The 23,223-nt window shown below is 42.1% G+C and overlaps 1 protein-coding gene and 1 long non-coding RNA gene across 5 annotated transcripts in view; one reads left to right on the top strand and one right to left on the bottom strand.

The window, feature by feature from the left end:
* Positions 1 to 12,648, top strand: part of LOC118085066 (uncharacterized) — a 44,793-nt gene extending 32,145 nt beyond the window's left edge. For 2 of the 4 annotated variants that reach the window (XR_009557461.1, XR_009557462.1), the window contains exons 7-11: positions 7,996 to 8,148; positions 9,732 to 9,840; positions 10,214 to 10,302; positions 11,262 to 11,717; positions 12,517 to 12,627. This is a non-coding gene — a long non-coding RNA (uncharacterized LOC118085066). Of the gene's footprint in view, positions 1 to 7,995; positions 8,149 to 9,731; positions 9,841 to 10,213; positions 10,303 to 11,261; positions 11,718 to 12,516 lie in introns of all 4 variants that reach the window. The other 2 variants (XR_004692605.2, XR_004692606.2) reach the window with 2 other exon arrangements.
* ZFX (zinc finger protein X-linked) lies at positions 1,760 to 18,786 on the bottom strand. Its single transcript, XM_035115346.2, has 8 exons — positions 17,946 to 18,786; positions 13,697 to 13,786; positions 12,463 to 13,029; positions 10,105 to 10,254; positions 8,723 to 8,866; positions 8,497 to 8,631; positions 7,938 to 8,078; positions 1,760 to 5,652 (listed from the first exon to the last, which is right to left on the bottom strand). Exons 2-8 carry the CDS (start codon positions 13,755 to 13,757, stop codon positions 4,466 to 4,468), a joined length of 2,385 nt encoding a protein of 794 aa, XP_034971237.2. The 5' UTR covers positions 13,758 to 13,786; positions 17,946 to 18,786; the 3' UTR covers positions 1,760 to 4,465.
* Positions 18,787 to 23,223: the final 4,437 nt, after the last annotated feature.

Raw genomic sequence — 23,223 nt, 5'->3', positions numbered from 1 at the left:
TCAGAGACATGTGAAAATGTTATGAAGTAGAAAGGAGCTCTTTAAATAGCCTTATGACAATATCTGCCTTTCCAGACAAAAACAAACAAGTGATGAATAGCAGCCCCATCACAGCCCTATAGTACAGAGATTATATTGTCTGTATCTCATGTTTTTGGCTAGGATTAGTTGGAAAATTTCTTTTATTTTTAATAGTGGTGTGGGGGAGATGTTACTTCAGCTTTTATCCTTTATTGCCACCTATCGGCGAAGGTTTCAGTCCACAATGATGAAACCTACTGTACAGATTATCTGGACGATTATATTTTCTTGGTTACTCATATTCTGCAACATTCAACACTGCATGATATAGCCCAGTGCAATGCACTCGAAGATCAAAACTAGATAATTAAAACACCAATAAACCTGTAAGAGCCAAGTCAATGATTTGAGAACATCATCTGAAGGCCTCAGGTTGGTAAAGGCTCCTATAGCTCTGCTGCAGAACTGGCCAGTGTGCTCAGCACTTGAGGGTCTCTTCCAATGCATGTTCTTAACTTCCCTATTTTCCATATCATTCTGAAGCGGTCCCCTTCAGTTGTACGGTAACTGGAACTTTGCCCATGAGAAATCTTTGCAGATGCTGTGCTAGTTTTTTCTTTGTATGAGAACTGCCAACCTATACTTTAAAGGTGAAGTAAAAAGTAAAATCCCATATTTTTCTGTTTTGTTGCCTCATAGTATTTATTTATAGGGACCCAGGTGGCGCTGTGGTTAAACCACTGAGCCTAGGGCTTGCTGATCAGAAGGTCGGCGGTTCGAATCCCTGCGACGGGGTGAGCTCCCGTTGCTTGGTCCCAGCTCCTGCCAACCTAGCAGTTCGAAAGCACGTCAAAATGCAAATAGATAAATAGGAACCGCTACAGCGGGAAGGTAAACGGCGTTTCCATGTGCTGCTCTGGTTTGCCAGAAGCGGCTTTGTCATGCTGGCCACATGACCTGGAAGCTATACGCCGGCTCCCTCGGCCAATAATGCGAGATGAGCGCGCAACCCCAGAGTCGGTCACGACTGGACCTAATGGTCAGGGGTCCCTTTACCTAGTATTTATTTATAATCTACTATTTATTTGGCAAAATTGATTGTTTGCTATGCACTTGGACACCTCTTAGGGTATCATCACCAAAATTTGAGATCAAGGAGCAGGTTTTTGTTTGTTTGGATGCAATTGGGCACCATTTTAAATTAAGAGGGTGGACTTTCAAAACTTCACCAATCATTTGTGTTTTTTTAGAATTTCTGAGCACCACTGGGTACAAGGCTGCTGGTTTCTAATGTTTCGTGGCTATTTTAATTATGTTTTTATTTGATTTTGCAAGCTCTTCCAGGCTCTGCAGTACTGTAGCAATTAAATAATGTCCCATTCTGTAGACAATGGAATCTTAATTTTGCCAATCCTGTGACTTTGGAGGCAGTCCCTAGGCACTTTTAAGCTTATCTTTACATCAAGAGCTTTAGAAAAATATTTTAAAAAGGAACACTGTGCACAAAAATCACAAAATTCACTATTTAGAGAAAGGAACTGGTAGAATCCTAGTGTCAACATCAGTTTCATCATATAGTACACAGGACCCTTGAAGAATGTCACAGATTTAGTCCTTGACATCTCGGAATGTTCCAGGGAAATAATATTCTGCTCACCTAACAAGTTTATTGTAAGAGGAAACAGCATGAATTTTAGTGGCAATATGTGAAAGAGTTAGCTTATCAAATGAATATTCATTAACAGGAAAATAGTCTGATTTTTATTTTTTTCACATTATCATCAAGTACACAATACAACGTTACACATCCCTATATAGGACTCTATTTCTTTTTCTTTTTTTACAAAGTGTACACAGGGAGGGACATATAGTATTTAACAAGCATTTTTACAGAACAATTATTTATATTATGTTCTCAGTTTTTTTTTTTAATGTGCCATTTAAAACATGGAACTGAAACATCAATTTTATAGCATTCGCTAATCAAATAAAACTAGCCTGTAACTATTATTACATTAACAATAACTAGTTTTGATTTGCTCTTTTTACAGATACATTGTACAAAATCCACTTCACTAAACTCTTAATTGCGTACGTTTCCAAAATTATGCTTCAAAACAAGTATTTACGATTCCAGATGACGTTAAAAAAATAGGAAGTGGGTCACTTTTCTGTTCCTAATTTGAGTAATTGTCCAAGAAAAGAGTTTTTCAATATGGATAATACTTTTCAGCAGCAGACTGAGAATTTGAGGTTTAATAGCTTTTTAGCAGGCTTGAAAATAACTTTTGTAAATTATTTGGAAATTTGGACAGGACTTCAGTGAAAATTGAGACACCTAAGTTTCCACTGAATCAATGAGTGCTAGTGCTTTTAGGACCAGGCTTTCAGGTCGTAATCCCACAGTAAAGAAACCACCTAGAATATTTACAGGATTCTACACAAGTGCTGCTTAAATCTACTAAAAGATAAAGAAATGGCCACGTGCATCTTGCAGCAGAAGTCATGAGTGTGCCTGATTACTAGAGGTCCCCACTATCTATTCCAGGAGTTTGGTGAACATGCAACAGTCCAAACACAAAAGGAGGTCAGAAACAAACATAGCTGCACATAAATCTGACACACTTAGGTTTGTATAAAACAAAACATTTTATGTTAGCACATCAAGTGTTTATGTTTACATATGGCTGTCTCAAGTAATTCTTGTTTCCATTAAGCAAAACCAATCAACCCAGGAATACTGAGGTATTTATTTGAAGAAATGTACAGGCATTGTATTTTCTGGCCACATACCATAGGGATATTGTGTTTCTGATGAGAGGTGAAGGAAGCATAGGGCAAAAACAGTTCATTTGGAACTTGTGTCTCATCTCATTATATTTGACCTGTGTACTTTTGGGACCAAAACAGAAGGGAAGGGGTTGAAGAAGCCAACAAGCCAAACACACCAGACAATGTATGTTCACTAAGATGTCATCCCTTACAGCATGCTTTGGAGTCCCCACCCCGCCCCGTTTTACTGCACTTTGCAAATTCATAAGAGTACATTGTTTGCCTTGAAGCAGGTTGTGGCAGCCTTAGCTTTCAGAGCACAGGTGATCATTACAAAAACTATCCAGAATGGTATAAACAGGTAAGGAAGAACTAGACGAACTCTAGATAATTACCGGTTCTACTTAATAAACTGATTTGAAGGACGCTTGTTACTGAAACAATTCTCTTAAGAAAAGCTGTGACATCTAATGTTTCACAGGGGGAAGGCGAGAATTACTCCTCCTCGCAGCTCTGTGCTCCATCAAAATCTGCTCTGGAAGTTTGAGGACTCTCCACAGTAGATTTTGGAGGGACTGCAATGGGGAGGAGGAATCACTGAAAACTGCCTTGTTTGCCTACTGACGCCTTCCATCAGCTGAGGGAGAAACATTGGATATTACCCTGTGTTGCTAAAAGAGTAATAGAGAAAATATACAAAAAGTTGCTGGAAAACAAGTTCTTCATGAAGATAGCATCTATTTCTATTCTTTATTGCTCCATCTAATGTGCTCCCTTTATACAGTTTATACTCTTTGAAAAGCTGTCCAAGGCTGCTGGTGGATAGTTAAAAATATGATTGGACCAAATATTTCATGGAGTCTTGTAACAAAAATGATTTTTAATTTGGGGTAACCTTAACAACAGTCAATTGATCCTGCCAACAACTGAAACAAAAATGTATCCATATGCACTATGAATCAACAATAAGTTTCAAAACACAAATGAATTTGTAATACAGAACCAAAAGGCAGAGAAGCAGATAGTTAATATGTATGAACAAATGCCTGAAATTTTAAATTCACACTTCCTGAAAATAAATGCTCCCAGCAACCAACTATTACTTATCATGGAAGAATTAAACATTATGTAAAAAGAACTCCAAATAATGGAGAATAGTAATGAATAACTACTCAAATGAAGATTGTGTCACAAATTCTTTAAATATCAAATGAAACAGTAAGTGGGTCCTATGGTACAATGTTATCTTCTGACATTAATTTCCTCCAGTTTATTTTATACAATGTCTTTATGACTGCTTTATTAAGAGCAAATTAAAAATATATCTTTAACTCATGACAAAACTGTTAATATGGTCACTGAATATGCAACACGTCAGTAAGGTAAATATTTCATAGAACTAATGTGGTTGAAAAATTCAGTTTGAGACAGGGTTTACTTTATTAAATGCAACTTTATTGTTGCTATCCGTCCTCATTTATTAAACGGAAGAGAATTCAGAACACACTAATGAACAAAATGTATAAAAGTCAACTAGAAGCAATAATCCTACCTGTATACAGCCCTAAATCAAATGCACGCTAGTTTGTGTGATCTGCTTTATAATACAATGACTGCCTAGAAAGCGAATCTTTTACACACACCCTTCTCAAATCCATAGAATAAGGAGTCCTCACGGCACCCCAATGTCTTTATGATGCCGCATAATGTGTTGGTTCTTCTCTGAAGGCCTTCTGAAGCCTTTCTTGCAGAAATCACAACGGTGAGGGTAGTCTTTTGTATGAATGGAAATAACATGCCGTTTGAAACCCGAGGCATCTGTAGTGTTATACTCACAGTACTCACACTGATAAACTTTTCTACCACTGTGTGTTTTCATGTGTTTTTTGAGTTCCATCTGCAGCTTGAAGCCCTTCTTACATCTCTTGCACCTGAACGGAAGATCCTTTGTGTGAACTGAGAGAATATGGCGACTTAGAACAAACGGATCTGCAATCTTAAAGTCACAATGTCTACACTGGTGCAGTTTTTTGCCTTTGTGCACTGCAACATGTTTTTTCAGTTCTGAGGGCCTGTGAAAGCCTTTGTCACACATGTCACACTTATGCGGGTAATCCTTTGTGTGAACGGAAATTATATGTCGCTTTAAATCACTCGAGTTTGAACTTTTGTGGTCACAGTGCAGACACTGGTGTGTTTTGCTTTCTTGATGCATAATGAGGTGCTGTTGCAGCTCTTTGGTATCTGAAAATATCTGAAAACAAAAGTCACATTTGAAGGGCATTTCCTTACTGTGTCTAGTCTTTACGTGAGTTTTCAGGTTGGAAGAGTCGGCCGATCTATACTCACAATATTGGCACTGGTAGGGCTTTTCACCAGTGTGGATTCGCATGTGTTTCTTGAGCTCTGACGGATGCCGAAATCCTTTGCCACATTCCACGCAAATGTGTGGAAAGTTCTTGCTGTGCACAGCCAGAAGGTGACGATTCAGTAATCCCTGCTCTGCTGTCTCATACTCGCAGAATTTGCACTTGTGCATTTTGTTTGCTGCCTTGTCCCTGTGCACCATCTTGTGCGTAAACAAAGCCCCTGCATGAGAGAAACTTTTCCCACATTCGTCACATTCAATTAGCTTCTCGGTCTTGGTAGTAAGCTTGTGGCTCTCTAGATGGTTATGCAAACTTAACTTTTTATTTGTAGTGTAATCGCAATCAGTACATCGATATTTTTTCTTAGCAAGAAGGTGCTCAGGGTGATTTTTCATGTGCCTTTTCAAGAAGCCTCTAGATTTAAACTTCTTCCCACAAATCATGCAGGGGTAGACTGTCAAAGGATGGCCATCAGGCCCAATTATTATTGCTGTAAAATAAAAGCAAAAACAAGATCATGAAAATGGCACTCCTTAAACAGAAAGGAAATATGCTGATATGTGTATTAACAGCTATGTAAGTTGAAGTCACGCACTTCAAAATCTTACTCATTTAAATGACACAGTCAAACACATACCGGTACTTATTAGTGCAATCCTATATATGTCAGACTGAGTTAAGAATGCATATTCCCAGATAAGTAGGTAAAGGATTGCAGTCCTACTCGCTGAAATCCATAGGATTTAAATATTGGCTGGCAATATTACCTCTGTTAAATTAAATTAGCCACAATAATGTGTCAGAACTAAAGCAAAATCATTCAACACAAATGGGGGAAGACTTGCAGCACTTCAGTATTTGGTAGCAATGTCAAGTGCTAACACATCCTTTAATTAAGCAAATTAAACCCGCATAAAGGAATACCTTGACATGTCAGTAACTGCAGAACCCAAGATCTCTTAAAGGTGCCTTGTAATAATAGGAGTCTTTTCAGTGGATGAATCAGGTTTGTCAGGTTTGAGGACAACTGTTTCCAAAAGAGTCCACCAGTACAGGAATTTCTAATTTTAAAACTGAAGATAACTATTCGTTCTCTGTTGCTTTGTACAGCTCTCAGATAAGCGAGTAAGCTACTAGAAATGTTAATATTAACTATAATCCAAAATAACAGTTGCAAACAGGTAGCATGAGATAATAATTATATATAATCATTGTGCAATCAAAACAAATATGAGAAGTCAATCCAGACATAGAATAAATGGAGGTTGATGAAATGTTTTATTATGTATTTTCATTTTGTACTTTTATGTTGTGAATCATCCTGGGATTTTTGAACAGTGGCATACAACAACAACAAAACAACAACAACATGCTTCCACCACCGGAGCTATGCCAAAAGGGCAGAACTGTTAGTAATCCCTCCCCTCCCCTCCTTATGAACCATGCATGCGTATTACATAACTGTTGGGACTGCCAGGAAGGCAGTGCTCATAGCTGCTATAATAGGCCTATGCTTGCAATAGGAGCACAATAGATGCATATATCCTCTCACATTTTATGCATCAGTCACTGGCAGTGGTTGCAAGAGAATAATGTATCTAACAACTTCTTTTTTCCTTAAAAACGCTGGGGGTATTTTTGCATCATTACAACTTCATAGGAGGTGTTGGGTAGGGTTTACTTTAACTGCTGAGTCCATGTGTTCTATCTTAGTGCAGTTTCATTTTCTTTGCATTTTGGTTACTAGTGACTTGTGCATTCTTAAAGACAAAAACACTTGTGTTAACCCGTCTTTACAATGAAGCGAGTCACATCTTGAGGATTTATAAGTAATTTATAAGTTGATGTAATTCATTACATTGAGTTCATTAGAGATGTTTCTAAAAATTACAAGCTTTTTGTCTAACCCTTATCCCCACCCCAAAACAAAATGCCAGAAACTGAACAATCTTTCGGTAAAATGTACTCTGTATTGAAGTAATTTACACCTGTACAGAGCATAGCCACATAATTTCCCACTATAATTGAGTGAGTGCAGGTTATTCTCCTTTGAGGTTCTAACCAAGTTGTCTTCCAGGATAATCCAGTTCACCCTGCACTCCACCACCAAAAGTTAGTTAGCATTCCAGTTCAGTTCTCACTGCAATGTTTTTGGCTCTGGCCCACTAGCTTTTCCCCCCTTAAAGGTTTTTTTTGGGGTGTGTGTGTGTATATTTTTACAAACTTCAGGGTGTCCCAAAACCTACTGATAGCTCCCTCTTGTGTGTGAATAGTGCTGTTTGGACTAGGTATAAAGACTGGTACTTGGTGATTTACATTGCTCTTAGCATATACAGTGGTACCTCGACTTACAAAGACTATCCGTTCCGCAGCCGTCTTCGTAAGTCGAGGTTTTCGGATGTCGAAGCGCCGCTTGTGCGCAAGCGCAAAGCGTGATTTCGCGCTTCTGCGCATGCACCAAACGTGCGCGCCAAAAAGACTTCCAGGGTTGTCGACTTCAGAAGTCGAAGCGTTCGGATGTCGAGGTATGACTGTAATAGGTGTACACAGTGTGTCTATGAATAATTTTCTGCTGAAACCTGACTTTTCAAGTAATTTATTCGTTCTTTCTGTTAACAGTTCTAAATTTGTGAGCTTGTGGTATTGTTAAAGCACAAAACCACAAAAAGAATGCATCTACATGGTAGTGCTTTTAAATGCTCACAGAAAATGCATTTCTATTCTCTTTCTCTTGACAGGCAGTCATCATAGTCACTAGAGTTGCTGGGTACTTACCTGTTTGATATTGTCTGGATTCCAACCTCCTCCTTTTCTTTGGTTTTTGTTTTGCTAGCCTTCCAAGACCAGCAGACTCATCTATGTGCAAGAGAGCACTAGCCGTTCCATTTCGGTTTTCAACTGCATCTGTGTTATTACCTAATGGAGAATGGAAGGTTACATATCATCAGTACTCTAAGGAATATTCAAAATACGGAATCTATACATGGTAATAAAATAGTAAGTTAGTAAATGGTTGTTCTGTGCCTTTTTACAGTCAACCTGGCCACTGAACGAAGCCATATTCACATTTAAATAGAAACCTTTGAATGCTGCTCCACAGAGTAAGCCTCTTGCCACACTTGTTCATGACTCATAATATGGATTTCATCACCCTATCACGAACCAACAACATTGTTGGATAATAAAAAGATGCCAAAAGCAAACATTACTCATAAACTGCTCACGACCCAGCAGCCACCATGTGGCTGCTTGTTTGCACAAAATAGGAATGGGAGCCAATTTCATGTGGCATGAGCTAACACTATAGGGAAGTGTATTTTGATTTACAACATACCATAAGCTGCTGCCCAAGCTATCGGCATAAAGCTTTTAATATCATTCTCATCAATTTGCTGTTCGTGAACAGCTGCTGCATCTTCCTCTCCTACAATTACCTCCATATATACCTCATCAGCAATTTCTGCAACATCTAAGAGAAGAAAAAACAATATAATAATATAATACAAATTTTGTATCATTTTAAACAAATTCTTAACTCTAAATAAAAGTCAAATACTTACTTAAATCTTCATCTTCATGCTGGGAATCATTTACTGTCATATAAACCATTTTTTCCCTTGGAATGCGAACACTGCTATTTTGATTCATTAATGTGTCTCCATTGTCATTTTCAGATTCACTTTCCACAATATCTACTGTGCCTCCTGGGCGGGGGAAAAAAAGTTGGTCAAAGTATTTTGTAAAAGCAAGTTTCTACTACATTATGGTTTAAATATAAGCAATAGAAAATACCCACTTTTCCCCTCCTAAAAAGTAAGAGGATGTGTCTATGCGTCTTATGGAGCGAATGCGTGGTCCCTGGAGCCAAATTGCCCAGGGGCTAAAGCAGGCATCCCCAAACTGCGGCCCTCCAGATGTTTTGGCCTACAACTCCCATGATCCTTAGCTAACAGGACCAGTGATGGGAATTGTAGTCCAAAACATCTGGAGGGCCGAAGTTTGGGGATGCATGGGCTAAAGGCAGGTCATGTTTTTTAAAAAAAAGAAAAAAGAAAAAGAAGGAGCTAAAGGCTAACAAGAGGGAATGAGATTAAAGGAACCCGCTCAGCAGCTGATTGCAAGAGATCCAGGAGGAAGATAAGAGAGCTAGCTCCCTTCCCGGCCCCTTGCCTAGGCCTCAATTGTTGTCTGTAGAGGGAGACATGTGACTGGCTGATTAGATTATCTGTCTGGAAACTGTAGAAATGGGTCCCTTTCCTTTCCTATAGAAGAAGCTGCAGAACTGTGAGTTGAACCCCATAAAAACAGGATTTTTTCCTTTTGCAAGGAAACTCAGCAACTTTGAGCTGATCCTAAAAAATGGAGCTTTCCCCCTTTGCAAAAAAGATGCACAACTCTGAGCTGATCCTAAAAAAAATATGGAGCTTTCCCCCTTTGCAAAAGAAGCTTCCTCAAATATTTAAAGGGGGGGCAACGGCACCTAGGCCTCTAGGCGTTGGCTGCTATGCCTAGGACAATTCAAGAAAGCAAAAAAAATTTTTTTTCTTGTTTTCCTCTTCTAAAAACTAGGTCGTCCTATGGTCAGGTGCGTCCTATGGAGCGGAAAAATATGGTGATCTGCACTTTCCCCACACATCTGAAAGAAGCCTGAGTCAAATAAAGGGAGATACTATGAAAGGTATCAACAACTAATTTCCTGGAGATACTTTGAGAAAAAGGGAAGAACAAGGGACAGTGGGCCTATACCTTAACTTCCACTTTCGATTGCTACCAGCCAACATGTCAGAAAGGCACATTCTCCACCATTTTTATTTCTAGTTTGGCAACTAGAGGGAAAGGAGGAGTCTTATGATAGCTCTCAAGAGCACAGCTTTTGTCCTTCGACCTCCAATTACTGATCTTTAGATTAAGTTTTAAAATAAAATAAAATAGAATCCTGTACCTAAGTCATCTTCCCCTGGATCGGCTTTGAAAATATACACCTTGATGACTTCTGGGCAAATGCCATCCATTTTACAAGGATCATTTTCTGACACAGTTTTTCTTGTAAGGTCAACAGAATCATCAGTTTCTGCCTTGACAGCATCATCCACTACAGAGAAAAACAATAAAATGGTCAATCCAACATAAACTGATTACAGTAAGACAAAAGTGTATCATTTCAATTGTAGAAATGTTTTAAAATGCAGTAACATTATAAATGACAGTGAAAGAAATGTTTATATAATTCATTATTCCAGTTACATGAAAAGTAGTGAGATATGTTAAGAAGATAAATTCCAAATGCTCTCCTGCACTGCCTCACTGAAATAAAATATTCCTCTTAATTAGCTTGATATTGTGACCAGACTTGAAAAATGGTAATAAATTAGGGAAGCAACATGGGGTGGGGAACTGGAAGAGGCTGGTGGGCTGGATCATTATCTATTCCACCCCTGGTGGACCAAGCATTTCATAGAAGTTCTCATACTGGAGTTGGATCCTTAGCTGGCTCAGTCACGTACATTGGGCTTCACAAGACCTGACAACCAGCTGAGTTACTGCAGTTTATGGACTAGACCAATTAACCCGCTGACTGTGGGAATTCTGCAGGCTTCTGTGCATAGTACTCACAAGTCCCAGAGCTTTGTAAGCATTATACACTGGGTTTCGCAAGACCCACCAATCAGCTGATGGTGGGTGCTTGCAAACCCCTCTTTACACATCAGCTGATCAATGTGCATGCAAAGCCCTGTTGGTTTGTGCCTTCATTTGCCCCACACCCGATAAAATCAGGAGTAGGGTAGGTGACTGTGGCTTGTCCAAACTGGTCTTCCAAGTCAAATGGAGAAGCCTGGTGGGCCTAATTAGGCCTTGGGGCTGGAGGATCCCACATGCCAAAGTCACAGAATAGCAGTGTTAAAGGTAAAAGGCGAGTTTCTTTGTAGTTTGCCTTGGTAACAGCAAATTGAGAAACAATTAATCTGCAATTGCCTTGAGGAAAGCGGGGTGATTATAAATAGAAAAAAATGATTTGAGGTTTTTGCTATAATCAAGCAGTATATAATTTTCATGAAATAAAATGAATAACTAAATTGTGCTCTCATGATCTATCAACAGACAGTGAAAATACTGATGATGATGCAGCACAACACAATCCTACCTATAAGTATATATGAGTTGGTGCACACCTCTATTTGTGCCACAACAGCTGAAATGGAATTCTATGCAAGGCAAGCTCATGCAGCCTGTCTCATCAATTTCCATTCCACCCTGCTTGCTACATCTTTTGTTTCTGCTAATGCTAGGTTGCAACTTTACTGGGAATGGGATGGAGACACTGTGAGTCTGAGAACCACTGCTGAAGCCTCAGAAAACCCCTTCTACAGTTTGCCACATGGCACATTAAACAGATACATGAATTTTGTAAAAAGTGGATATTTGAATTTAGAAGCATTTTTTTCATTTTGCTTGACAAAATGCTACAGACTGGCCAAGGCAACACCAAATTAGGCATCAAACTCACGACTTAAAAACTGGTAGAGCTTGTTTGGGAGGCTGAAAGCAAAGAATGAGGTAATAGGGAAACTTTCACTTAGCATAATTATTGTATAAGCATTCTCATCAAATTATAAAGGGTGTGGATTTATATTTTGATTGAAGAGAATAACAAGTATATATAGTTTTAGAACAGACTAAGAATTTAGAACATTGATACAGAGGTGGGATCTATATCTTTATAAGAGGTAATAGCTGAGTAACATAAGGTTGCATCTTATAGCTATGCATAGCTATGCTAGTGCACCATATTGATATCCTGTGCCTAGGCTATAAACAAACCCACCCATCCTACTATGTTTCTAGAAAGTTCTAAAAATTCTACTATGCATCATACAGCATTACACTGGTGGAATCATGCTGGCTAATTATGAGTTCCCCCCAAACAATTCTCAACATATGCTTTCTCTGCGCAGTGCTATGCCTTCAAATGACTTTGTGCATTGCTGCTATGTTGCATTTGACAAATGAATGCCATTTGTCAGCATAGTACTGCCAAGGTATAGTGCTGTGCTGACGGGTCAGTTCATGTTCAGCAACCATCCTAAACCCTGCATCCCCTTCTTGTCCAGCTCGTCCTCGGTTCTTCTTAACAGAGTGGTGGTGGGGAGGAATCAAGACTCATGACCACTGAGTAATATGATGGTTGCCATATTCTCCCACCCCACCCCCCAACTCACCAGCATTACTACAAGTGTACTTAGCATAGATTAACACCACAGAAGTCCAAGGGATTAAAAGTGAAGCAATATTTGTGGCTTACAGGAAATCATAAGGTAGTCTTCACAGTTGCCCTTGTCATTATCATGTTCCACAGGTATTCCACTGGCATCAATTACAGCTTCAGAGGCACAATCTGCTACCAAAACTTCAGAAACTACATCTTCTCCAAGAGAACCTGTGGCAATTTCTGCTTCTACAACATTACTATGATCATGAACATGTTCCAATTGTCCAACATCAGGTACATGCATTGACGCATTTGTGAGCACATGCTCAGGTATTGACATTGCTGAAGCTGTGATCTCAGAGGATAAAACATCTTCTGGAACAGTGCAGTGTGCTAAAGACACTTCCTCAGTGACATCAGTGTCCAGCACTGGTTCAGGCATAATAACAGTTTGAGATACATCAGTATCTTCCATGATATCTGGACACTCAACATCTTCTATAACAACGTCCTCAATTACATCCTGGATTACTACAGAATCAGGATCCTCTGAGACAAAGTTATGAACTGTTATGTCAGAATCCTCCACATCTGAGACATAGACTGTTTCTTGTATTTCAACAACAATCTCATTTCCATTCAAATGCGTTCCATCAGTTCCTGAAATACATAAAAATAATCAAAGTTTCTGTGACAGTATAGTTTCAGGTTTCATGAAAATGAGACCTATTTATGACTTCTTTCCCCACACATCATATGTAAATTCCTGGATTATTCCCTATGTGACACATTTCATATGGTTAAAAAGTTTGCAAGCTTCTTGTTAGCTCCTGCTTGATCTTATTGTGCCTTCAAAATCACAGAGGGTTGGAAAGACATAGAATTCACTGAGAAAAAGTGTCAGGTGGGTAGGGCTTTGTGGAAAGTATTGTGTGTAAAGGTTAGGAAGTGCGAACCAAGTTGTCAACTATCTCGGTCTTCCCAAGCATTCTGTAGCAACCTCCTATGCAACCTGCATTATACTTGGTATCCAAAGAAAATAATTATTTTTGTCTTATTCTAGAGAAATGGTAAACAACAATATTAGTACAGAAATACTTAAAAGATTATATAGTGCATTTTTAGTGGTGGCTGGTAGTTCTTTTAGCATCAAGGTACTTCTCAAAACATGTTAACTATGTAACAGAATGAATTTAGACTTTCAGGCAGGGGAGTAGAGAAATTTAAAAATAATAAACAATAAACCAGTCTGGTGTCATTCAGTAAAGACTAAATAGGCTACATCATGCCAATTACATTTAGAGAAATCCATTTTAGATTGTCATACCTGTAGGATCAAAAAACGCATGTGTCTCATGTGGCTGTAGCTCAAGCCCATCTTCATCCATGGCCTTTAACTCTCATCAGTCAGAAATGTCTATAAAATCAAAATGAAGAAGCTCTTGATTAGTCTTCCAATATTTATGTGGCATGCATATTGAACTCAGTTCATGGATGAAAAAATCCCAACAGGGAAAAATATTGTCAAGAAAAGAGACATTTCCTCAGGACCTGCCCCCAAGACAGCAAAGTGATACACATCCTGCCACTCACAAGGGGGACACAGCCGAGATGCTGTGCTGACCCCCTCACTGCTTGCTATTATCCAGTGGGGGCAGGAAAATATAGCTGTATCAGGGCAAAACACTCCTACCTCACTGTATGTATCTGTTCGTTCAAAATATCTTTGAGGCTCTCAGAAAGCAACATATATGAAAATGAATGACACAAAGCTGTATGAGATAGATTAGAGAGGTTTGCATTAGCATTAGAAAGCTGCTCATTTACAATCTTAATAAATGGCAGTGTTGAGGAGGTTTTCAAAACTATTAAAAATATATATATTGAATAAGGGCCATCACTGTGGGGCCATCACTAAGAACGTTTTGTTTCTTGTGCTCCACAGCCAAGTTTATCTTATTGGCAGACACACAAACAGGACCTCTGAAAAAGATCTTAGGACAAGGGTGGGGAACCTGTGGCCCTCCTGATGCCTCAGAACTACAATGCCTATTGGCCCCAAGGCAAGCATGGTGAATAATCAGGGATAATGGGTGCTGTAATCCAGCAACATCTGGAGATCCAAAGTTTTCCCAATCCTCTTTTAGGGCACAGGCTGGGCCATACAGATAAAGGCAATCCTTAAGCAAACCTGGAAGCAAACACAGCACTTTGAATTGGGCCCAGAAACATACAGTGGTGCCTCGCTAGACGAAATTAATTCGTTCAACGGGTCTTTTCTTATAGCGAAAAATTCATCTAGCGAATCCCATAGGAATGCACTGAATTTTTTTTTACCTTTTTTGCCCATAGGAACGCATTAATTGAATTTCAATGCATTCCTATGGGAAACCGCGATTCGCTAGACGAATTTTTCGTAAAACGCATTCGTCTAGCGAGGCAACCTCCACTCAAAAAATCCTTTCGTTAAGCGGAAATTTCGTTAAGCAGGGCATTCGTTAAGCTAGGCACCACTGTACTGGTAATTATTGCAGCTGGTGCAGAAACAGTATTAGATGAGAAGATTTTCTGGCCTCTATCTGTATCTATATACCACATTTTGCACCAACTGAATTTTCTGACCCATCATCAAAGGCAGCCTCTATGTAAACAACATTACAGTAGTCCACTTTGGAGGTCATGAGTGCATGGGTAACTCAGGCCAGGTTTGACCCATCCTGAGCTGGTAGAAGGCACTTCTGGCCACTGCCACTATATATGCATGTCTGGACAGGAATGAATCCAAGAGCACCCCCAAGCTGCAGAACTGCTCTTTCAACAAAAGTGCAACCCCATTTGGAACAGGTCTCACACCTCTATTTAGACCAGCCAACTTCTCAACCCACAGAACTTCTTATCTGAATTAGATTTCAGCCTTCCCCACCCCCCTCATCTCATCCTTTCCAATATGCATCCCGATATCTGGTCACAACTTCTTGGTGGAAAAGGGAGAATGAGCCGAGTGTCATCTGCATATCGATGTCAAGACAGGAGTTGGGAGCAGGTCAGCAATAACTCAGGTGTCAGTTAACTCTTTATTGAAATAAATAAAAACAGCTCAGGCCTAGTGAGCACAGCAACTCTTCCCACTAGGTCTTGCCCCAAAGAGGCAGATGTGAGGCATTCCCACAACTCCCTAAGTCTCTTCCTCCCTTCAGGGTCCTTCCCAAGCAAGCTGAGACTTCTTGTCTTGCCTGTCTTTGCTCCTCCCTCTTCACACCTCTTTGGGTTCTGGGAGACCAGGGGGGAAGAGAGCTTGCCACAGGAGGGGGAAACTCCTTGTCTTCTTCAGCAGCCTGACTCATCTCTGCCTCTTGACCCCCTCCTCTCCAGCCTCCTCTTCTGCCTCTGGTTTTGGACTCTGCCACAGACTCTGCTCACCAAACCCTCTTACCTGTTCCGCTTCCGACACCTCCTCCTCCCAGCCTTCTCCCTCTGACCACCCATCGTTATCCCACCACCAATTCCCTAGCTCTGATCCTTCTTTCCCTGGGTGGTTTTCCAGCTGGTGCCTCCCACCACTCCTCTGCATCCAGCCAGTCCATGACAACTGTTAATATTGTGACTAAGACCTCCCATTGGCTTCTCCTCTCTCCCATGGCTTCTAAATACTGAAGATAATACTGAGATAAAATAGAACCCTGAGGCATTTTGCATGTCATGAAGTAGAGCAGAAACCACCTTCTTGGACCATTCAGGAAGAAGTGGAGCCACTGTAACAGGGTGTCCCCAACTCAAACAGGAGGGGCAGAGGTATGTCATAGTAATGGTATGAAAAGCAGCTGAGTAGCAGCATTAGCAAAAGTTTCTTGCGACTCATGAGCAATAAGTTGCTTTTTAAAGTAAATCCATGATTTATTCATAATGAAAATTTGAAATATTGAGATGCTAATGTGCAAGGAATAAACAGAAACTGTGTTCTTCAAACTGCATCCTTAGTTGCAAGCAAAACTAAGCTACATGCATTTAAACACCCACAGAAGTTCAGGGCAGTTAAAAGCTTTTGATTTGCTCATTGCACAAATGCTGTCGAGTCCAAAATAAGCTGAAATTTATTACTAAAGCATCCAGGGAAATTATCACGTGCTTTATCTTCTGCTTCTACTCACTCCACAGGGAGTGGATACACACACACACACACACACACACACACACACACACACACACACATATTTACTCCTGAAAATCATTTTTCAATCTCATCTCCCTGCCTGATTGTGTCATATACACTTCATAGGAGACTTTAGTAAATTATGTTTTTCTTCCTAAAGCAAGTTGTACAACATTAGTAGCCCCTTTCCACTGTCCCCTAAAACTGAAAGCTGTCCTTTATGCAATCCCCATTAGCTTTTCAGGTGTTCATTTGGCAATTGCTTTTTATTGTTTCAGTCACTGCGGATATATTGACTTTCAGTGGCCTTCCCGATTCACAGTAACCCGACCTGTGAACTTCACATATTACAGTTAATACAAAAACCACTAGTCCCACACCTTGAGACACTTTGTCTGACATCCTAACACGTGAGTGAAACTCTCAAGAGGCTGCACTGTGGGTTACCCAGAGAAAACTGCCTTTTCCTATTTAATTGGTTGAGCTTGAGCTGAAGACTGCGAAAATATACTAAGCCTGGCTAGTGTGGCATTTTTAATTTGGTTTCTAGCGTTGCGTTGTTGTAAGCCACAGCGTCACCTCTACCCCGCTAAAGTGTTAAAACCCCATGAAAGATGTCAATCGACCCCGCATCCCCTTCACAATGAAGCCACTTGGTCTTCCCCAGCATGGAGAGTCAGGCATCTATATTCCCTGGCATGAAGTATTTTTTAAAATATATATAGTCCCCCCCACTCCCTCAAAAGAGAGAGAGAGAGACAGTCCCTTGAATAAACTCTGGCGCCATGGCCCCCTTTGGCACACGGCCCCCTTTGTAGAGGAGGCTGGGGGCGGTTGTGCGCGCTGCTCGTGCCCCGCGGAGACAGGACATCGTTTAACCGCATCGTTGGCAGCGGAATCGCCTGGAAAAGCCACTCAGCCCGTCAAAAGCTACGGCTGCGGGGCTGGAGCTGGCCCACGAGCAGGACAACTGGGCACAACACGGGGAAGGAGGGGAGGGGCAAGCCTCCCCCACTGGCGCCGTCTCCGCCCTGCCCTGCCCGTAATGGGGACTGTCTGGGGCCAGGAGCGATGAATTCAAGATGGCGGCCGGCACTCTCCCTCAGCCTCCATTGCCGCCGCCATCTTGTCTCCTCCTTGCAGACTGTCTCCCTCCGACTCGCCCCCGGCCCCTCTCGCCCCCTCAGCCCCGCGCCTCAGACCTGGTCCCCGCGCGCCTCGCGCCACCCCGCCGCCTCTTCCCTTCCTGGAAGCCGAGTTGCGGCTGCCTAGGCCCCGGGGCAGGGCCTCACGGCCCACTCTTGCAGGACGGAGCCCGGGCCCGCGGCCTAGCTGCGGCCTTCTCGGGGCCTGCACGTCGGCGGGCGCCGAGGCCTGGTCCCGCGCGGGGTAAGGGCCTAGCTGGGGCCTGTCCCGTGCTGCTTACCGGGCGGGGCGGTGGCGGCGGCCTCTGCGCGGCCTTTCTGCGCGTAGCTGGGCCGATCTCGGTGGTAGAGCCGCAGCGGCGGGGCGGGCGGGAGCGGAGGGGAGGGAGGGGCCGAGCTCGGAGCTGAGTGGAAGCGGCCAAGCTCCCCGGGCCGGGCCGCCGTCAGCACGTCACGTCACTGCCCGAGAGAGACCCAGGGAAATGCGGAAGGGAGAAGCCGGCGCTGCTGCCGCCTGAGCCGCCTGCTCTTCAGGCCAGGAGCCGGGCCGGGCCGGGCCGAGCGAGCGGGCGGAGGAGAAGGAACCGGGCCAGGGACGGGAAGATGAAGTGCAAGGGCGACGGGTCTCTGCCAGCCCCTCCCGCTGCAGCTGCCGCTCCTGCCGCCGCCGCCGCCTCCTCCGTTCCAGCTCGGCGGTAAAATTCCGCTCCGGGCTCAGACTTGCTCAACTCGGCGCCGGGGAGCGGAGGGTTGTTTAGGCCTGGAAAATCCCCAACTTTTCGGGGTGGCTTCCCCGCAGGCACTGCCGGGGGCACCCCCGCCTCCCGGATTTCTCTTTTACCCCCCTCGATCGCCGAAGTTTATTCTGCTCACCGCCTTGTTAAAATGAAAGCTTTTATTGCATGCCGACATTTTTTGAATTAAAAATCTTTTATTTATCCAGGCCCCGTTTATCTCTCCCCACCCCGCGAATAATACTGTACATGTTTTGGTATGAAAAGAGACTTTTTAAGTGTACATCGCCCAGAAATATTGAACTATACAATGCGGGAAATGCAAGAAACTTATTAAGAATCGGTTGGTTAAAGGACATAATCTTCAAAAACACACCCCCATGGTGCCGTTTTTCTTTAAAAATGTTGTTTTAAAAGATTCAAATAAATACGAGTTTAGCCAGCCAATGTAATTCATGTGATAATTGGGCATTTCAGGTATTGCCATAGCTTGTGTTCTGTTGTATCAGTTGGACAAATTAGGTTATAAATTTATAATTTCCCCACTTGCAGATTTAAGTTGCAAAGCACCTCTACAACTTAATTAAATGTTATAATTATTTAATATTTAAAAGAAGATATGTTACACTAGCTTTCCAATGTCTATCTTTTCAGACAAGAAATAATGATAATGATATGGAGGGTTGCTGGGCTGTCACAATTAGGGCTAGCTCCCCAGCCATAGTATAATGCATGGTTAGACACAGTGATGCCATATGTGCTTATCAGAAACAACATTTTCTGTCGTAGTTCCTTTTTTTAAAACGCAGAGTTCTAGATGATTCTGTCATTCTGCTTGTGCAACACACATCCTCTTGTGGAACAGAACTTCCTGTCCTCTCCCCTGCACCCTCCCCTACTCTTAAAATCTTCTTCAAGGGTTGGGGTGTGTGTGTTTCTGGGTCAGATTTTGGGGTGTAAGGAGAGGTGGTTCCACTTAAGTGGACCTCTGCATGCAGTGCTGTATATACAATATTTTGTTTTGAGAAATACTAATGTCTAACAGCAGAGTTCGTCCATTTCCTTTACTTGTAGACAATTTTAAAATACTCCGCCCTTTTTATGGGATTTGGTATTAGTGAAGCTGGTGTGGCTGATACTATAGTACGCAAGGGAGAAACGTGCTAACAGAAAGGCACGCTTGGCAAATCCACACTGTGATCAACTCCTGCCCGGAAACCAGTGTCCCCACCGTGGAAGGACCTGTAGATCCAGAATTGGCCTCCACAATCACTTACAGACTCAAAATTGTTAAAATTGTGTTTGTGGAAGACAATCTTACTCAGCTATGAGTGATCGCCAAAGAAGTTTTCTAGAGATATTCAGTCTGCACTCATTTCCATCAGAAACCTTAATTTCAACAGAGAAGTCTTAGCATACCATTCCTCAGTCTTAACTAGCAATGTATTCCACAACTGTTAGGGGCGTTTCTGTACTAAAGTGCAATCCTAGCCAGGTGGCGCTGTGGGTTAAACCACAGAGTCTAGGGCTTGCTGATCAGAAGGTCGGCGGTTTGAATCCCTGCAATGGGGTGAGCTCCCATTGCTTGGTCCCAGCTCCTGCCCACCTAGCAGTTCGAAAGCACATCAAAGTGGAAGTAGATAAATAAGGGACCGCTCCAGCGGGAAGGTAAACAGCGTTTCCGTGTGCTACTCTGGTTCGCCAGAAGCAGCTTTGTCATGCTGGCCACATGACCCGGAAGCTGTCTGCGGACAAACACCGGCTCCCTCGGCCTATAGAGCGAGATGAGCGCCGCAACCCCAGAGTCGGACACGACTGGACCTGATGGTCAGGGGCCCCTTTACCTTTACCTAGCCCCCAGTAAGGTCACATAGTAACCTCCCAACTAGAGTATTTTCCCACCGGCCAGCTGAGGGACAGCTCTGCTGCTGGGGTAAGTTAAGATGCAGAAATTACGCTAGTGTAAAAGTAAAAAGCAGGACATGTCAAGGGCAGAATAAGGGAGGAACAGTTACACTGCACCCTGAAACCTCCATCTGCTGGTCCCACCCATGGAATTTTGCCTATTTCCACCAAAAACACAGATGTAACTAATTTCACTCTACAGGAGTAAATGGTAAGATAGAAGGTAAAGGTTTACACACTGTCCCATCTATCCCCACCCAAAACATTTAGGATGCAGCTTCAGGAGATATGCCAGCATTTCTGCCCTGTTGTTTGAATATACTATTTTGTGAATTGGATTTTTCACTGTACTTAATGAAAAGTACTTTTCTGTCTAAAGTTGCCCTGTGCAGGAGGGGCAGACAGGTACACTTGCCCCAGGCCTTGGAGGTCTGAGCTAGTGGGGTGGGTTGGGGTGTTAAGGGCCTGCCGGACTAGTGCTGTTATGCCAAGAATGCCGCAGGCCTCCCAGTCAACCAAGGAATCTTGCCCTGGGCTTCAGACAAGCTCTGCATGGGCCTGGGCTAAAGTACTGTTTCAAATACCACATAATTTATGAAACTCCCTCTCAATCTTTAAAGATTAGATGGATTTGTGGAGATAAACTCTATCAGTGCTGCTGATGAGATTCCCGAGCTGGAGAGCAACAAAATGGGGAGGTTGCAGAGCTTTTAGTCCAATGTGGTACATCAACCTGTTATATTCCACAATAACCAGCTTAGCTAATAGTGTGCATATTAAAAAGTTGTTCATGCATTTTTTGTTCTCTCATTTTGTCAAGAGCAGGAATGGCCAAGACCTTGATTTTCCAAGGTACTGTATGCTCCAGACTCTGCTCTCAGGACCATAAACATATTTAGCTGCAGAAACAATTCCCTTTAGTAGTAGTCAAACTCTTAATCGTGCAACTTTTTGCTAGTCTTAAAACAGTTGCCCTGGTTCCTGGCTTGTTCCCCTAACTAACCCTAACCTATGACGCTTGAGTCAAGGTACGTTACTATAATTTGTTTAAAATTTGGTAGGATTGCCAGGAGCTAGATGGAACTGTATTACCCTGGGGCCATGGGCTTTGTGCTGCCAGTTGCAATACATAGTTTAAAAGTGGGAGGGAGAATCCTGACCACTATCAGAGGAGCACAGAGTGGGCTTTGTCCAGGAAGCAAGGCTGAGAGCTTATATTTCATTTCATGCTGGGTCTATAGGGCAGGCACCCCCCAAATTGGTCCTCCAGATGTTTTGGGACTACAACTCCCATCACCCCTGACCCCTGGTCCTGTTAGCTAGGGATGGGAGTTGTAGTCACAAAACACATGGAGGGCCGAGTTTGGGGGTACCTGCTATAGTGTATTAAAATACTATTTGCTGTTGCAGTGTTGGATCTTCTGGAGAATTCAAGAATCCAGCGCTTAATATAGCCTTCCACACGAGAATGCAGTTTGAGTTCTTTATATATTTTCCTCCTGTGGAAAGACTCTAGCACATGTAGTTTAGGATAAGGAGCAGGGAAAGGCATTTCAAATCCCTGTGCACAAGAGAGTTTGGAGGCACAAAATCCTCCAAGATTGTGGATGTGGACAATGGAAAGCAACAGCAAACATCTACAATCCTAGATGATTTTGTGCAGTCATAGGCAACCTTGGCTCTCCAGATGTTTTGGAACTACAACTCCCATGATCCCTGACCACTGGCCTTGTTAGCTAGGGATCATGGGAGTTGTAGTTCCAAAAACATCTGGAGAGCCAAGGTTGCCTATGTCTGATTTTGTGCCTCCAAATAGCATCAGTTAGAATAACTTTCCATTCTTTGTCCTATCCACTATGGAACACTGCAGACAACAGGAATAAAATCAACATGCAATGGCATAGTTAATTTATTCTTAAGGGTTTTTCCTGCTACAATTTAGGATCAAACTATTGAGCTATATGAATTTTGTACCAATAAGTGGGTTCAAATTCTATCCACAACACAATTTCTTAAGTGAACGCTGATATTCACATGCTCTTCCAACTCAGATGATCAATTGTAGATGGAAACCTATTCACATGACAATTTGATTTCTAAATACCATGTACAGTGGTGCCTCGCTTGACGAATGCCCTGCTTAACGAAATTTACGCTTAAAGAAAGGATTTTTCGAGCGGAGCTTGCCTCGCTAGACGAATGCGTTTTACGAAACATTTGTCTAGCGAATCGCGGTTTCCCATAGGAATGCATTGAAATTCAATTAATGCGTTCCTATGGGCAAAAAAAAATTCAATGCATTCCTATGGGATTCGCTAGACGAATTTTTTCGCTATGAGAAAAGACCCGTGGAACGAATTAATTTCGTCTAGCGAGGCACCACTGTATTTTAATTTTAATATAGTCATACCTCGTGTTGCGTTCCGCTCTTGTTATGGACTTTCAACTTATGTGGCAAACCCGGAAGTGTTTACTTCTGGGTTCGCCGGCCGCACATGTGCAGAAGTGCTTGATTGTGCTGCGCACATGAGCAGAAGAGGCGCTCTAGTTGCAGACTTTTCAGGATGTGAACGGCACCCCAAAACGGATTAAGTCCGCAACTAGAGGTACCACTGTATTGTTCCAAGGGCATATGGATCACATATACAGTCACTTATCTAAGAAACTCATAGGACTGCAATTAAGTTCCTTCTTTTTAGAGAATCTGCTTTGACCATTATTAAAAGCAAACATTTAAAGTGTGAGAACTCTCGCATTCCATGTGAACAGTATTTTATGTCCTTGTGCTTTTAGAAACATCTACAAAGTAAAATCAGTGATTCTTAGTGATCTCAACTATAAATAGAAAAGATATAGTGACTAGCAGAAAGAAAATATTTGCTAGAAGCCTGAAAGCTAAACAATAGGGCAAGAAAGGGGA

Source organism: Zootoca vivipara, chromosome 4 (genome assembly GCF_963506605.1).
Source record: "Zootoca vivipara chromosome 4, rZooViv1.1, whole genome shotgun sequence".
Taxonomy (NCBI): domain Eukaryota; kingdom Metazoa; phylum Chordata; class Lepidosauria; order Squamata; family Lacertidae; genus Zootoca; species Zootoca vivipara.
Note: the sequence above shows the minus strand (reverse complement) of the source record. Positions and strands in the feature narration are given on the sequence as shown.

What these genes read in the sequence shown, in the direction of transcription:
- ZFX (XM_035115346.2), bottom strand. Translation starts at nt 13,757, where the DNA reads ATGGATGAAGATGGGCTTGAGCTACAGCCACATGAGACACATGCGTTT. An exon ending in GCATGAAGATGAAGATTTAA is followed by an intron (nt 8,632 to 8,722) that starts GTAAGTATTTGA and finishes TTCTTCTCTTAG; the next exon opens with ATGTTGCAGAAATTGCTGAT. An exon ending in ATCCAGACAATATCAAACAG is followed by an intron (nt 5,653 to 7,937) that starts GTAAGTACCCAG and finishes TTTATTTTACAG; the next exon opens with CAATAATAATTGGGCCTGAT.